A 17,224-nucleotide genomic window follows, 5' to 3' on the forward strand; every position below is an offset into this window, starting at 1 on the left:
AAAAAAAAAAAAAAAGCCACAAACTATTGATTTCTTTAAACTTCTAAAAAATAATTATTGACCTGTGTTCTCCTTACCGTGAAACAAAACACTGAACTGTGCCCCTCAGGCATGCTACCTCACCTCAAAGGCTGATCTTATCATTGCTTGCAATTCAAACAGAGTTGGACTTTAAAAGGAGGAAAGGAAAATTCTGAAGTATTGGGGGAAGGGTAGCGGGGGTGGCCAGGCTATTGGTGGAATTCTTGTAAAAACTTACCCAGCTCATAATGCTTCCAGTTGACATTTAAAAATTTTTCAAACACATAACTGATACAAAATAGCTAAATGTATATCTAGAAACCCAAGCTTATTAGTGATTCCCAGGGTTGGAAGGGAGAGGCAAAGGGAGAGATGCTGTTTAGGGACACTGAATTTATGTTAATGGTGGCGGAGTAACTCAGAAAAGGATAGTGACAATGGTGGCCCAACATGATGCGTCTAACCAACATCATTGAATTACACATGTAAAAATTTGCTGAATTGGCAAGTGGTTTATGTGTGTTTTTATCACATTAAAATAGATAAGTATAATGGGGATCAAATGGAACCAACCCAAATAGTAAAAAAGAACATGATTTTTAAGCATTTGAAATATAACATATAAAGAACCATATTCTGGTAGTGAATTTATATTTCACTTGGTATCATACTATTTATTTGTGAACATGAAATAATAGAATATTCCTATCTTTGCAATCTGAATTTCTTATCCAATCATAAATAATCATAATAAATTATAAAATGCAGGCTGTTGTTGTGACGTGCAGTTGAATTTGTTCCGATCCATAGCTACCCATACAGGGTTTCCAAGGAGCAACTGGTGAGCTTGAACCACCAACCTTTCAGTTCAAACCAGTTTGCAATCCAGTAAATTAACCCACAGCGCCAGAGCAGGACTCCAAAATGCAGGTGCTCCCGAACTTACTACTGGGTTCCCTTCCAGTGACTGCATAGAAACTTCATTCTGACGTAAGTCAGGTAACTCATCTTTAATTTTTTTTTTAGATTTCATTATTATTGCCTTTTATCATCAATTTCTTTATAAATCTGATTTTTTTGAAGCAAATAACTATCTGAGAATGAGAACATAAGCAAATTACACACTGTAAATTACAAGTATTAGGAATTGTAAATAGTAGTAAGTAGAGAAGGTTATATGCTTGAATGCCTGGTAACTGGACTTAAAAAGATTGGGACAGTCATTAGAAGCTGGACAGGAATTTTCTCAGATGATTGAAATACTGGACACATTCCCTCCAATATCCACAAATGTTCATTTTGTACTAAATGGTGAAATATGTCAATCAACTTTAAGTGAACCTCAAAAGTCCTTTACACAAACTTGACCACAGAGAATAAACTCAGTACTGTCATAACTAAATGTTTTGTAGGTTTATTTGTTTCTCTGTTTGGGTGAGAGACTCCCTTTAGACTATTCTTTCTTGGGCTTTTTTGGGAAAAAATCAGAATTTTTCATCTCTGACTCCAAGGGAAGACACTGTTCAGTGGGCTGCATGAAGAAAAATTTGACATTTCACATCTGTTGTTGTTACGTGCAGTGGAGTTGGTTCCGACTCATAGAGACTTTGTACTGGTTTTCCTAGCATTGTAAAATTTTGTGGGAGCTCTCATCTTTCTCCCACTGAGCAGCCTGTGGGCTCGAACCATTGAGCTTGTGCTTGCATATTCTACAGAACCACAAGGCTCATCTACACTATATAAGGAGTTGGTGTGGTGGAGGGGTGGAAATCCTGGCTCTGGGGAATTCAGAATAAAGGTACAAAAGGGTTAAAAGGAATATATGCTTCTTTCTGAAATTAACCCACACATTCATTTTACATCTCCAATTTAGCCTGAAACCCAAGACAGCAAGCAGAACAGTTCCAAACAGTTTCTCTCTTTTCCAAACTCAAAATATCTTTGAGAAGGAAAAGGGAAACATGACTGTTACTCCAAGTCTGTATTTCTCTTACTAATACTAATTATATTGTTGGAGAGAAAAGAGCGTTGCCCAGAATAAAACATTTGGCCAGGATAAGCAAGCCTGCCTACAGAATCAATCCAAAATGGGGGTGAGGTGGGTGGATGGGATAGAAATCCTTTTAAAAAAAAAAAAGGAATCAACACACTGAGGAAACCCAACAAACACATGGGGGAAGGAATAGTTAACCTCGGACTTTAAACCGACTGAACTAGGATCTAGCTTACTTTTCTTTCGCCCTCCGGCTATTAATCAGCTCTCTTGGCATACAAAGAAATGTGATGCTGACAAGTAGACTTAGTTTGTACTTGGTCTAATTAACGTGAGGAGTACAGGAACATCTTTAAAGACAAGTACAGTAACAGAGCGGCTTTGGCACAGCCTGGGGCGACATTTCCTTGAATTTATTCTTCAGACCCAGTCTCGCGATTCTGACCAGACTGCATTTCTCACGCATTCCAATGCCCTTTTACTCTGTTAATCTTGGAGGCCCTTAGAGAGGGTGCGACTCTAGTTCGAACTTTTAGTTCCAGTTGCCTTACTTTTGCAAACATGTCCCATATTATTGTTATTATTAAGTGCCGTCAAGTCGGTTCCGACTCATAGTGACCCTGAGGAGCGACTAGTGAGTTTGAACCTCCGACCTTGCGATTCAAACCGACCTTATGATCCAGTGCATTACCCTGCAGCGCCACACCAGGACTCCAAATTTGTCTCATAGTCGCCCGCAAACTGCTCTGGGTTTCGATTCAGAATCAAGCAGCCTTGAATCTCACTTTCCCCATGAGAAATGACCACCTCTGCATGGGACTCCACTGAATTGGTGAGGGGAGACTTAGAACCCTAAATTCTCTTTCGCCGACCATTGAAAGTAGGGTACCATCCCCGCGGCGAATTCGGAATCCCCTGAGGGGGAGCTCCATTCAGCAACGAGCAGGGAGCAATCCCTGGTGGGCAGCCCAAGCCCAGACTCGACTTGCTTGTAGAACAACCTGTTGTGCCCTCCCTCTCCTCCCAGCCCACTCTGGCTGTAGAAGCTGACTGGCAGAAATTGCTACCCAACCATCGACTCCGGGCCTCCTCCCGGGTCCAACGATTGGCCCCTGATAGGGCTGGAGCCCGGGGGTGCGAGAGGAGGGATTTCCCTCAAAGCTCCGGGTCTGGGGACCTGGGAAGGAGGAGTTGGAGGGACTCCGTTGCAGCGCGATTGAGCCCGCAGTAGCAGAGTCATACTAACCGGTGGCCCCAACGTTCCCATCCTTTTGACCCAGCCACAGTTACTAAACCCTGGCACTTTCCGTGGTGACTTGCTCCCTACCAGGGGAATGACTTTGCACACTTTCAAGCGGATCTGTTCGAGCCCCGACCTCCAGACTATGCATGCAGCCGGGATCTCCGGAAGAGCCTCGCGTGCGCGCGGTGCAGCAAAGAACCCCAGCTTTCAGCCAGTGCTTCCTCCGCTGCCCAAACTGCTGTTCCTATTGCTGCTGTTGCTCCTGTCACTGGTAAGCCGCGTCCTGGGACAGCCAGCTGTCCCCAGTCGGTCACTGCTGCCCCCAGGTATCTCGGGGACAACGGGGGTCCCCGCTGAGGAAGCCATAGTGCTGGCGAACCGCGGGCTCCGGGTGCCCTTCGGCCGTGAAGTATGGCTGGATCCGCTGCATGACCTGGTGTTGCAGGTGCAGCCGGGGGATCGCTGTGCTGTGGTCGTGCTAGACAACGACGCGCTGGCCCAGCGGCCCGGTCGCCTGAGTCCCCGACGTTTCCCGTGTGACTTCGGCCCTGGAGAGGTGCGCTACTCTCACCTGGGAGCCCGAAGCCCTTCGCGGGATCGCATCGGATTGCAACTTCGCTACGACGCGCCGGGCGGGGCGGTGGTGCTACCCCTGGTGTTGGAGGTGGAAGTGGTCTTTACCCAGCTGGAGGTTGTGACTCGGAACTTGCCCCTTGTGGTGGAGGAGTTGCTGGGGACCAGCAATGCCCTGGACGCGCGGAGCCTGGAGTTCTCCTACCACCCTGAGACAGAGGAGTGCCGTGTGGGCATCCTGTCTGGCTTGAGCGCGCTGCCTCGCTACGGGGAACTCCTCCACTACCCGCAGGTCCCAAGCGCAGTTAGACAAGGGGCTGCTCTGGAACCTCTGTTGATGGACTGCAAGGCTTTTCAGGAGCTAGGAGTGCGTTACCGCCACACAGCCACCAGCCGCTCACCAAACAGAGACTGGGTGCCTATGGTGGTGGAGCTCCGCACCCGGGGAACCCCTGTAGGCAGTCCTGCTTTGAAACGTGAGCACTTCCAGGTGCTGGTGAGGATTCGGGGAGGCGCCGAGAACACCACCCCCAAGCCCAGTTTTGTGGCTATGATGATGATGGAGGTAGATCAGTTTGTACTGACCGCCCTGACCCCTGACATGCTGGCAGCTGAGGATGCCGAGTCTACTCCAGACCTGCTGGTCTTCAACCTCACTTCTCCATTCCAGCCCGGCCAGGGCTACTTTGTGAGCACTGATGACCGTAGCCTGCCCCTCTCCTCCTTCACTCAGAGGGATCTGCACCTCCTAAAGATCGCCTACCAGCCTCCTTCCGAGGACTCTGACCAGGAGCGTCTCTTTGAATTGGAGCTGGAGGTAGTGGATCCTGAAGGAGCAGCCTCAGACCCTTTTGCCTTCATGGTCGTGGTGAAGCCCATGAATACACTGGCTCCAGTGGTAACCCGGAACTCTGGTCTCATTCTTTATGAGGGAAAGTCTCAGCCCCTCACAGGCCCTGCAGGGAGTGGGCCACAAAACTTGGTCATCAGTGATGAGGATGATCTAGAGGCTGTCCAGCTGGAGGTGGTTGCTGGGCTCCGGCATGGGCATCTTGTCCTTTTGGGTGTCTCCAGTGGTAACTCTGCCCCCAAGACCTTCACTGTGGCCCAGCTAGCAGCTGGTCAGGTAGTCTACCAGCATGATGACAAAGATGGCTCACTAAGTGACAACCTGGTGCTTCGCATGGTAGACGGAGGAGGCAGGCACCAGGTGCAGTTCCTGTTCCCCATTACCTTAGTGCCTGTGGATGACCAGTCACCTGTCCTCAATGCCAACACAGGGCTGACATTGGCAGAGGGTGAAACTGTGCCCATCTTGCCCCTCACACTGAGTGCAACAGACATGGACTCAGATGACACTCTGCTGTTTTTTGTGCTGGAGGCCCCCTACTCGGCTACAGGGCATCTGCTTCTCCGTCAGACTCATCCTCCTCATGAGCAGGAGGAGCTCATCAGGGGCCCTTGGAGGAAGCAGGGAACATTCTATGAGCGCATAGTGACAGAGTGGCAGCAGAGGGACATACTAGAGGGCAGGTTGTTCTATAGGCACTCCGGGCCCCATAATCCTGGGCCAGTCATTGATCAGATCATATTCAGAGTCCAGGATAACCATGACCCCCCCAATAAGTCTGGGCTACAGAGATTTGTGATACGAATTCATCCCGTGGATCACCTCCCTCCAGAGCTGGGCAGTGGCTGTCCCCTACGGATGGTGGTGCAGGAATCCCAGCTAACACCACTGAGGAAGAAGTGGCTGCGATACACTGACATGGACACAGATGACCGAGAACTACGTTACACAGTGACCCAACCACCAATGGATACTGATGAAAACCACTTGCCAGCCCCTCTGGGGACCTTAGTCCTGGCTGACAATCCCTCAGTTATAGTGACCCATTTTACCCAAGCCCAGATCAACCACCACAAAATTGCTTACAGGCCTCCAGAGCAAGAACTGGGAGTGGCTGCCCGAGTGGCCCAGTTTCAGTTCCAGGTAGAGGACCAAGCTGGAAATGTGGCTCCAGGCACCTTCACCCTTTACTTGCAGCCAGTAGACAATCAACCACCAGAGATCCTCAACACAGGTTTCACAATTCAGGAGAAGGGCCACCACATCCTGACTGACACTGAGTTGCATGCGACTGATGTGGACACTGATGTGGCCCACATCTCTTTCACTCTCACGCAGGCTCCCAAGGATGGCCACTTGCAAGTGTCTGGACAGAGACTGTATGTGGGTGGGATCTTCCACTTGGAAGACATTAAGCAGGGCCGGATTTCCTACACACATCATGGATATGAGTCTCTGACTGATAGCTGCTCCTTAGAAGTCAGTGATGGACACCATGTGGTACCCATCACTCTTAGAGTAAATGTCCGGCCAGTGGATGATGAGGTGTCCATGCTGAGCCTTCCTGCTGGCACACTGGGGACTTATCTAGATGTTTTGGAAAATGGAGCTACTGAACTCACTGCCAGTATTATCAAGGGAACTGATGAGAGCACTGATGATTTGATGTTGACTTTCCTCTTGAAAGGTCCACCCTTGTATGGGGAAATCCGGGTCAATGGAGTGCCTGCAGAGCAATTTACCCAACGAGACATCTTGGAGGGGTCTGTTGTCTATGCTCACACTAGTGGTGAGATAGGCCTGTTGCCCAAGGGCGACTCTTTTAACTTGAGTCTCTCAAAAACGTCTCAAGAGTGGAGAGTAGGTGGTAATACAATCCAAGGAGTTACTGTGTGGGTGACCATCCTCCCTGTCGATAACCAGTCTCCAGAAATTTCTGTGGGTGAACAGTTTATAGTTATGGAAGGTGAAAAAGGTGTTATAACCTCAACATATATACGTGCTGAAGATAATGATTCCCTGAACGATGACATCTTGTGTACCATAGTTATTCAGCCTACCTCAGGTTATGTTGAGAACATTTCTCCAGCACCAGGTTCTGAAAAATCAAGAGCAGGAATTGCCATCAGTGCATTTACCCTGAAAGATCTCAGGCAAGGTCACATTAACTATGTCCAGAGTATCCATAAAGGGGTGGAGCCTGTGGAAGATCGATTTATATTCCGTTGTTCTGATGGCATTAACTTTTCAGATAGACACATTTTCCCCATTGTTATCGTTCCCAACAACGATGAACAGCCTGAAATATTTATGAGAGAATTTATGGTAATGGAAGGCATGAGTCTGGTAATTGACACCCCTATCCTCAATGCTGCTGATGCTGACATACCCCCAGATGATTTAACTTTCACTATTACCCAGTTTCCCATTCATGGTCACATCATGAACCAGCTAATAAATGGTACGGTTTTGGTTGAAAGTTTCACTTTGGACCAGATAACAGAGAGTTCCAGCATTATTTATGAACATGATGATTCTGAAACCCAGCAAGACAGTTTTGTGATTAAACTCACAGATGGCAAGCATTCCGTGGAAAAGATGGTTCTCATTATGATTATCCCTGTTGATGATGAGACCCCCAGAATGACCATAAATAATGGACTAGAAATAGAAATTGGACAAACCAAAATTATTAGCAACAAGGTATTAATGGCCACTGATTTGGATTCTGAAGATAAATCCTTAGTTTATATTATTCGCTATGGTCCAGGACATGGCTTCTTACAGAGACAAAAAGCAACAGGCGCCTTTGAAAATATAACATTGGGTATGAACTTTACCCAGGATGAAGTGGACAGAAACTTAATTCAGTATGCCCATTTTGGGCAAGAGGGCATCCGGGACCTAATTAAATTTGATGTGACTGATGGAATCAATGCCCTCATCGATCGCTATTTTTATGTATCTGTTGGCAGCATTGATATTGTTTTCCCTGATGTGGTAAGTAAAGGAGTGTCTTTGAAGGAAGGTGGTAAAGTGACCCTTACTACAGACCTACTAAGTACAAGTGACTTGAACAGTCCTGATGAAAATCTTGTTTTTACCATCACCAGAGCTCCCATGAAAGGTCACTTAGAGTGCACAGATCAGCCTGGGGTGTCTATCTTGTCTTTCACTCAACTCCAACTTGCTGGCAGCAAGATCTACTACATCCACACAGCCAAGGATGAGGTGAAGATGGACAGTTTTGAGTTTGAGGTCACTGATGGACGTAATCCTGTCTTCCGGACATTCCGTATCTCCATCAGTGATGTGGACAACAAAAAGCCAGTGGTCACCATCCACAACCTGGTTGTCAGTGAAAGTGAAAACAAGCTGATCACTCCCTTTGAACTCACTGTTGAAGACAGAGATACTCCTGACAAGCTGCTGAAATTTACTGTCACTCAGGTGCCTGTTCATGGCCATCTCCTATTCAACAATACCAGACATGTCATGGTTTTTACGAAGCAAGACTTGAATGAAAATTTAATCAGTTACAAACATGATGGCACCAAGTCAAGTGAAGATAGCTTCTCTTTCACAGTGACCGATGGCACTCATACTGACTTCTATGTCTTTCCGGATGCAGTATCGGAAACCAGGAGACCCCAAGTTATGAGGATCCAGGTCTTAGCTGTTGACAATAGTGTGCCCCAAATTGCAGTGAATAAAGGTGCCTCTACACTTCGCACTCTGAAAATTGGCCGTTTGGGGTTCATGATCACAAGCAAAGTATTGAAAGTGGAGGACAGAGACAGCTTACATGCTTCTCTTAGGTTTATTGTGACAGAGACCCCTAAATATGGATATCTCTTCAACCTGGGCCAAGGCAACCACAGTGTCACTCAGTTTACACAAGGTATGATTTACTGCTTTTTCTTTTAGCTAAACTATACTCCAGGTCTTATTTCCTGAGGATCTGACTGTCATTGACAACTTCAGAAATAGAGCATCAAATTAAGGTCCAAGGGAAGGGAAGGGAAGGGGAAGAAACTTGTGAAGGGAAAGGAAGGGAAGGAGAAGGTAAAAACTCAGGGACTCACTTTCTTGGGATAATAGTTGCATTCTTGGCATTTGTCCCACTGTAGCCACATTCATTAGAGGGAGCATCAGTGTATTTTGATAGTGGCAAGGTATGCTTCTAAAGTAAACTTTGGTGAATTAGTAAGTACTTCGGCCGACTCTCCAACCTTGTTCTACTCTTCACCCCTATCCTCTGAACAGCCTCTGTTTTATGTTGTAGAGAGTTCCCAAAACATTTTAGCCCCTTAGAGAAAAAGGTACTATGTATTCAATAATACTATGTATTGTTGTTGTTAAGTGCGGTTCGGTCAGTTCCAACTCACAGCTACCTTTTATAGGGTTTACAAAGCTTGGCTGGTGGGTTTGAACAACCCAGGCTTTTGATTAGCAGTCCAGTGTTTATCCTACAGTGCCCACCAGGACTCCATGTAACATTCTTGTAATGATTATCAATTACCACTTGTAAAAAAAAGCCTTCGAATGTACTTGAATTTGGTGAATTTTTAAGAGCATCACTGCTCTGATTACTGTTACGGTTGTTAGCAATTCTGTAGCTACAAGAGCAAGGTTTGTTTATATTCATATATGAACAATATTTGTATAGTCTCTTATGTTATTTTATTATTTAATACCTGTCCAATGACATAAAAGGTAAATATTTGTCTAGAGTTATGACAATGACATTTTTAGGAGTCATTACTACTATGTGCTACTTTGCAGGATAATGCACTGGGCTGCAAAGTTGGTTTGAACTACAAAGTCATCAGTTCAAACCCATCAGCTGCTCCTTGGAAACCCTATATGGGGTCGCTATGAGTAGGAACCAATTTGATGGCATGAAACAGCAACAATACTACTATATACACAAACACAGAGAGTATGCTTCTTGTTGTTGTTAAGTGCCATCAAGTCAATTCCGACCCATAGAGACCCTGTATAGGGTTTTCAAGGAGCATCTGGTGAGCCTGAACCACCAACCTTGCAGTTCAAACGACTTTGCAGTCTGACGCATTAACCCACAGCGCCACACCAGGACTCTGAGAGTACGCTTAGCAATGCATAAAATGGCAGTATGCTGGTCACCAAAATATATATGCATTTCATTATTAAGAACTTGGAGATATGTTAACAAAGTTACTCATTGAAAGAGAAAAATTGTTTCATTATTTAAAACCTCATTTTGTTTGTCACAGTAAAAAACACCTCTTACCTTAATATCTGTGTGTGTTCATTAGACTATAGGCTTTTCCTAACCTGGATTTTCTTTGTATGTGAACACAGGCTGAGACAGGAAGTACAGGTGACCTCTGCAGATTTACTCAGTTTCGAGGGACAAAACCATTCAGTCTGTTGGCTTGGGAGTAAAGACTCTGTTCTCTAGAACCTGTGACTTTGATTACAAAGGGCCTTGGGCCTTTCATGAAAACCTCACCATGCTGACATGGTGGAAACTAGATCTATCCTATTGAAGGCTCTGTGGTTAGAGATGGAGCTTAACCCCAGGGTATCCCCATGGGGGAGTTCTTTTCCTGAACAGTGTTGTGATCTGAGACAACAAATGCTTTCACAAACAGAGTGTCTCCAAATGTAGTGCTAAAGTGAACTACTTCTCTGTTTTAAATGCTGGCAAATAGCCCCACACTCCAGCCTCCTGATTTTTGGCTGAAAGCCTGAATATATCCTAGGGCCTGCAGAAACAGGAAAACCTCAGTGTGCCAAGTGTCATGCGAGACCAGGAGACTTTCGCGCGCAGGCTTCCCAAGGTGGGAAAGCTATGCAATCGTAGACTGGTTTACTTTAGTGGAAAATGAAGCAGATAAAAGGAATATATTAGAGGATAGAAAATGTTATTTCCAATCACTTCTCTGACCAGCCATTAAAAAAAAGATTGATTTTACACATTACAAAGTGGTTATTTTTGGATGAAGATAGACAAATTATTTAATTTAAACTATATATGATCAAACCTGTAGCTCAAAATATTGGAATATTATTTCCTAGATAATAAACTAGAAAGTTATACTGTTTTATTATATGCAGTTGTTTCTTACTGACTTGGAGTAATCATGATTTATGTCTGTTTGTAAATATCATTGTAGTTAAGTGCTGTTGAGTCAGTTCAGACTCATAGTGACCCTGTGTAGGGTTTCTAAGGAACGCCTGGTGAATTTGAACCACTGATCTTGCAGTTCAACCCGACCTTGTGATTCAGTGCATTATTCCAGAGCACCACACCAGATTAATACATAAATATTTTTTATTAAAAGTAAAGATCCACTTTTAAGATTAGCTTTTTAAAGCAAATTTTCAAGCACCAGTAAGGATGCAAATATTATTTAGGGCACGTGTGATATTTCATTGCACCTCCCTCGGTTGAACAAGTTGAGGCTAGAGTTTGGATTGTAGTGGTTATATATGAATATTCAGTGAATGGGGAAAAAAGGGAGAAGGCTCCATTGTTTAGCTACCATGGCTGTCTACGGGAGAAACAAAAGCAGCGCTTGTGCTGTTTTCATGACGGAATAAGCTAAACAATATTGTGATGGATTGTTCAAAGAATAAAGTCAATTTAACACAAGTGGCTAGAAGATGTGATTCCAAATTGATTGAATAAATGGACTTTTTATTGCTGTTGTTAGCTGCCACAAAGTTGGTGTCAGTAATTGAAATTTTGTCTTCTTTATGAAACAGAAGATTTCCACCATTGAACAACCAATTCCCCTAAATTATCCCTGTTATTGTTAGTAACCTTTGAGAGGATGCTGACTCATGGGGCGACTCCCTATGGAACATAGAACTATGAATATAGAACATAGAACACAGAACACAGTTCTATGAACCATAGGGATTTCAAGGTTATGATCTTTAGGCCTGTCTTTTGACGGTGGGTTCGAACTGTCAGTCTTTTGTCTAATAGTCAAGTTCTCAGCTATTTGAACTCCCAAATTGTCATTGTTGCTGTTGTTGTTAAGTGTCATTGAGTCAGTGCCAACTCACAGCGACTCTGTATAGCATTTCCAAGGAGCAGCTGATGGATTTGAACCATCATCCTTGCTCGTACCAGTCCGAGCTTTTCCTATAGCACCACACCAGGGCTCCAAATAGTCCTTAGAAAAAAATAAAATTCATTTCTAAAACTTAAATGCATTACAAGAAAAGTTATCAAGGTAGAATTTACAAATTGTAGAAATTATTTTGTTATTTCAAACTTTGTTCCCTAAATTGTCCCGACACTCCCTACCGCAGATCTAAGTCACTTGGGTCAAGTGCCTGGATTCTTTTCATGATGATATCCCCTTTGGGGGAGCTCTGATAGCATAGTGGTTACGTATCGGGCTGCGAACCTTAAGGCCAGCAGTTCGAAACTACCAGCAGCTCCGCGGGAGAAAGATGAGGCATTCTGCTCCCATAAAGATTTACAACCTCGGAAACCCTGTACAGGGTCACTATGGGTCGGAACCGACTCAAAGGCACTTAACAACAACAGCAACATCTCCTTTGGGATAATTTATAAATTACTTTCAGGAGAGTAAAAATATCCTCAGAGTTTGAATCAGAATGTGGTTACTAGGACTATTAACTAATTTAGAATCAAAACAAGCCATTATTGCTTAGATACTGGAAGTAAAGTTGTTGTTGTTAAGTGTCATCAAATTGGTTGTGACTATATAGGGTTTCTGAGGAGCAACTGATGAGTTTGAATCGCTGAACCCGGGGTTAGCAGTTCAGTGCTTATTATAACAGCTCAAACCCAGGACATGCATGTTTAATAATGAAGAGAATTTAACTAATTCTTACATGGTTTCGTAAGGACGGTAACATTTTACCTATTTGGATTTTCTCTTCCCAGGTCCTCTGTGCCTTAAGTAAGTGAATATTTACATATATGAGGGCAAATAATAATAATAAAAACTGCTGTTAGGGGTACATTTCCTACATGCATGTGTTTATTACAAATAAAATACGTTTAAACATCAGACAGTTCTTTCAGGAATACACTTGTCTGAGTTTCATAAGAGTCCAATGAAAGGTCCAATCACAACTGGCTTTCAAGGCCATCTGCTGGGTCAGTTCAATTTAAGGCAAAGGAATTTGCACAGAAGGTTCTGGTGACTAATTTTTAGGATCCCAAAGGGTTCATTGTGATAGATTTCCTCAAGGACACAGGGCAATCATGGTATTTGTTCCAAAGAAGTTTTCAGAAAATTGGAAACTGCTTTGGTGAGAAAAAGTACAGAAAAGTTGCATCAAGGATTTTTTTTCAATCACAACAAAGCACCTTATTATTCTTTGAGAGTAGCAAGGACTGTCCTATGAGAACTGTGTTGGGAAGCTTTACTCCATCCACCCTACAGACCTAATCTTACCCCTTTAGTCTTCTTTTTGCTCCCCAAACTCAAAGAACATTGAAAACCAACATGATTTGAGTCCCACAAGAAAGCCAAAACCATTACTTTGACATGTTGTAAATCAAAGAGTGCAGCTTTCTTTGGGGAAGGGTGTAGAGATGGAAACACCAACTACAGAAGTGTATAGACTTAGATGGAGGATATATTTAAAAACAATAGCTTCACACTAAGATATTTTTATCTGATAAAGTTTCTATGATTTTATAGCAATACTTTTTATTTATGTTTATGGTATTTTTAGAGGTTTGTTCAAACTCATCGTTATTGGCCTTAACTTAGAGGGAAAACTGAGGTTTCAGGGTCACATAATTGAATTTATACTGTCTTTACTTCAAAAAATACGTTCTTAGAAATCAAAGCACTGATTCATTTCAGTTTAACTATCTGAGGCACTGGATAAGTCAGAACCAACCCGATCTCACTTAATAACAATATCTCCTAAGTAATAGTTTTTGCTTATGAAAATGTCAGTTTTATCCTGTTGTTTTGTTTTCTCACAGTAGAACCTTTCAATTTTTCTTTTAAAATTGGAGAAGGTTTGGGAGGATTAAGCATGTCTCTTTTCCACATGACTAGAGTTTGTTGTCTTTATGCTAAAGATATATAATCAGACCAGAGTTCACCTTGCTCTTGTAAAAGTTGAAATTTGTAGGAACAGACAGTCAAAGAGCAGTGCAGAGGACTTCACTGAGCTCCTTGAGCATCTAAAAACATCTGAGAGGAGGAAGGATGAAGTGTTAAGGGAGAACAAAAGATTTCAGAATTTACCTTCCAGTACCTCTATTGAAGGAGTCGGTTTGAACTACAAGGTTGGTGGTTCAAGCCCACCATCTGCTCCTCAGAAACTCAATACAGGGTTGGAGCCATTTCCAGGGTACTTAACAACAACAGCAGCTATGGCGGAAGCAGTTTGCAATTGGCTTAAGCCAGTGGTACTACAGGGGAAATTCTTGGTGAACCACTTCTATAAAGATTTGCTGCTTTTTAGCTAACAACTGTGTTCCGTATTTCAAGACTATGACCTTTTTAGAAGCAGATTTTCAGGCCTGTCTTCTGAGGTGCCAACCTTTTGGTTAGTAGTAGAGTACTTAACCATTTGTGCCCCAGAGACTATGTAAATATTGTAGAAAACCCTGTGGAGAAGTTTTACTATTACTGTAACACATACTGTCACCATAAATTGGGGACCAACTTGGAATCGGATAAATAACCAACATCAACACTCAAAACGGTATGAGCCAGAGTAGAGCATAAGGTTTATATCAATAAAATGGAGCTTTAGATTTTCATGAAGAAATTTATTGAGCCTAATACATTACATCACTTTGAAATATTCTTTCATAAAATCTTTTTCTTAGATATAACTTTAAAATTCCGCAGCATGAATTTAATAGATATCTTAGGTGGTGAAATAAACGAAGAGACCACCTTTAGACAAATAAATGTTACAACCATCATGGTTGAAAATATTTTTTGCTGTGATCTTGATTTTTGTTGTAGCTTTGGAAATATGATTGACCCAGATCAAATAATGGTCTATGTTTAATGACTATCATAGAACAGAACATTTGATTTATGATAGAAGGATATTTGTTTTTTTATAGTATCTGTGTGGCATTATTCAAGAGAGGAACTGGTCATGTGGATAAATACACTAATAAAATTCCAAAATCAAATGAATGCATCTAATAGAATATAAAGCAATATAAGAAGCATTTCTGGGGTAGTACAAATCTTTTGTTACTAGAAACAAAAGCTTCAGCTTTTATTAGATGTTTTCTATTATATTTTTTCTGATAATGGGTCATGATAGTATTTTAATCTGTGGAATTTTTTCTAATCTCATCAGTTTTTTCTTTCAAACTTTGGAGAACCTAAAAATAGCCAATTTTACCACAAGAAGTAAGAGAAGTCAGCCAGAATGAGAGCACAGTCTCATTCTACTGAAAGCCAGCCCTACAAAGAGGTGAAGGTTGTGATTTCAAGTGTGCCAGGAAATCTGCCAGGTCTCAAAATATCTCCTTTCCACCTGTCATGGTGGCTATTCTACATTTAGATAGATAGTCACTTCTTTGGTGTATGAGCATGCAGATACCATTAAGAAGGGCAACGCCTTACTATTATTACAACTTAGCTCCTACATTTTATTTATTTGTGAAAGGAATCAGATTTCCATGGGACAGCTGAAATCAAGGGGTCTAAAGATCTGAGAAATAAAATAGCACTGTTTCCCATAGAAGAAAAGACAACCTAAATGTGGTTACAGAAAAGCAAAAACGAATGAGATTGACCATAAATAATAAGTCATCAGCTTTGTGCTAGTAATTAATCATTATGTCCTTTGGTTATTTTCTAGCTGACATCGATGATGCAAAAATATGCTACGTCTTAAGAGAAGGGGCTAATGCTACAAGTGATATGTTCCATTTTACAGTTGAAGATAGTGGTAAGTAGTCCACTGTCTTGTTGATGTAAGAAAGGGGAGTGGCTTCTATTGGTTGCTCTTGGATAACTTTATTATAAGGAATCTTTATCAAGTCTTACTTTATTCTCACCTGGATTTGCACTGAGTGGATTTGGGATTTGCTAATAGAAAACTTTACAGTCTTTATCTGGCATAGTCCTGCTCTGCAAAGACTATAAATCAATGTGCATATAATATTTGGTCTTTTAATTTGTAAAACAATAAAGAGAATAATCTGTATAAATTGGATTCCCATGTCTAGTTGTTCAGATTATGCACAGAGTTCTTGTTTGAGGTGATGAGGAGGCTAGAATTCAGCCCCAGTTTCACTCAAGGTATGTGCCCAACAGTATGTCTCTTGGCAAGTGGACGACTTTTATAACTTACATACAGATGTTGATAGAAAGTGAGCAGCATTCACCAAAAAAATGAGTTCTAAATAAATGTGCATTTTATATCGCCAACATCAGTATTTCTAAAGACTTTCTTTGGGGAATTTTGTGATTTAGTCACAACTATATGATAGTGATGAAAGTTTAAGAGCCTACAGAGAGTGGGGTATGACTTGGGCTCTAAATCTCTTCAAGATCATTCTTGACATTGCTATGTCAAAACCCTGATACCACCACTCACACCGTTCAGCTCCTGATCCTATGAACTAGCAAAGAATCTAGTCATTTCTAGATTGATCACAGAGACTTTTTTCTTCTTTCAAAAACACAGAAGAAGCAACAAAATCTCTGGAAGTATGTGTTGTGTGTGGACCAAATGTGTGAGCGACAAGAAAGTGATAGGAGAAATTATATTTCTTTATGGTGTTGTTGGTTTTTTTTTTTAACTACACATTATTATGTCAGTTGCCCCCCCCCCCAAACATCCAAATTTTGTCTTTACACTTTCTCTTTCTGCAAGTTTCTATGTAAAATATCATTGGACAAGATGTTCACAGATCTGAAAAGTGACATTGGATAGGTTGAGTGGGTGCCAGAGACAAAATAGAGAATTGATGGGTCCAACATATTTGATTTCTGCAGTAAATCGAAGGTTTAATAAATCTAATTCCTTTATTTTTTTATAGTAACCAAATAGTTAAGTATTTTACATATTGATAGAAAGTATTCTTGTGGTTCAAAGCCATCAGCCACTTCTCAGAAATCCTGTATAGGGTTGTTAGGAGTTGTAAACAACTCTGTAGCATTTAAATGTGAAATGGAGTTCTAACTAGAAACAAACTTATAAAAAATAAGTGTTTTTTGAATCTTGCTGCTCAAATGAGATATTTTATTGTAAGTAAACTTTAGTATGCTGGTTTTATACAATAAGCACTGGACTGTGTCAGCAATATATGAAGTATGAGAGATGAAGGTCAGCAATATATGAAGTATGAGAGATGAAGTCTGGACATACTGGCTTCTAAGGAACATTCTGGCTGTATTTCTTCCAACACAGATTTGTTTGTTCTTTTGGCAGTCCATGGTACTTTTAATATTCTCCTCCAATACAATAACTCAAATGCCTCAATTCTTCTACAGTCCTCTTTATTCATTTGTCCAACTTTCACAAGTATATGAGATTATTGAAAATACCATGGCTTGGGTCAGGCCAC

The 17,224-nt window shown here is 42.0% G+C and overlaps 1 protein-coding gene across 1 annotated transcript in view; it reads left to right on the forward strand.

The window, feature by feature from the left end:
* Nucleotides 1-3,399: 3,399 nt before the first annotated feature.
* Nucleotides 3,400-17,224, forward strand: part of FREM2 (FRAS1 related extracellular matrix protein 2) — a 288,153-nt gene continuing 274,328 nt past the window's right edge. The window contains exons 1-2 of the mRNA XM_006873709.1: nt 3,400-8,581; nt 15,511-15,600. Of these exons, the coding sequence (XP_006873771.1) occupies nt 3,400-8,581; nt 15,511-15,600 (5,272 nt within the window). The remainder of the gene's footprint in view (nt 8,582-15,510; nt 15,601-17,224) is intronic.

Source organism: Chrysochloris asiatica, unplaced genomic scaffold (assembly GCF_000296735.1).
Source record: "Chrysochloris asiatica unplaced genomic scaffold, ChrAsi1.0 scaffold00250, whole genome shotgun sequence".
Lineage (NCBI taxonomy): Eukaryota > Metazoa > Chordata > Mammalia > Afrosoricida > Chrysochloridae > Chrysochloris > Chrysochloris asiatica.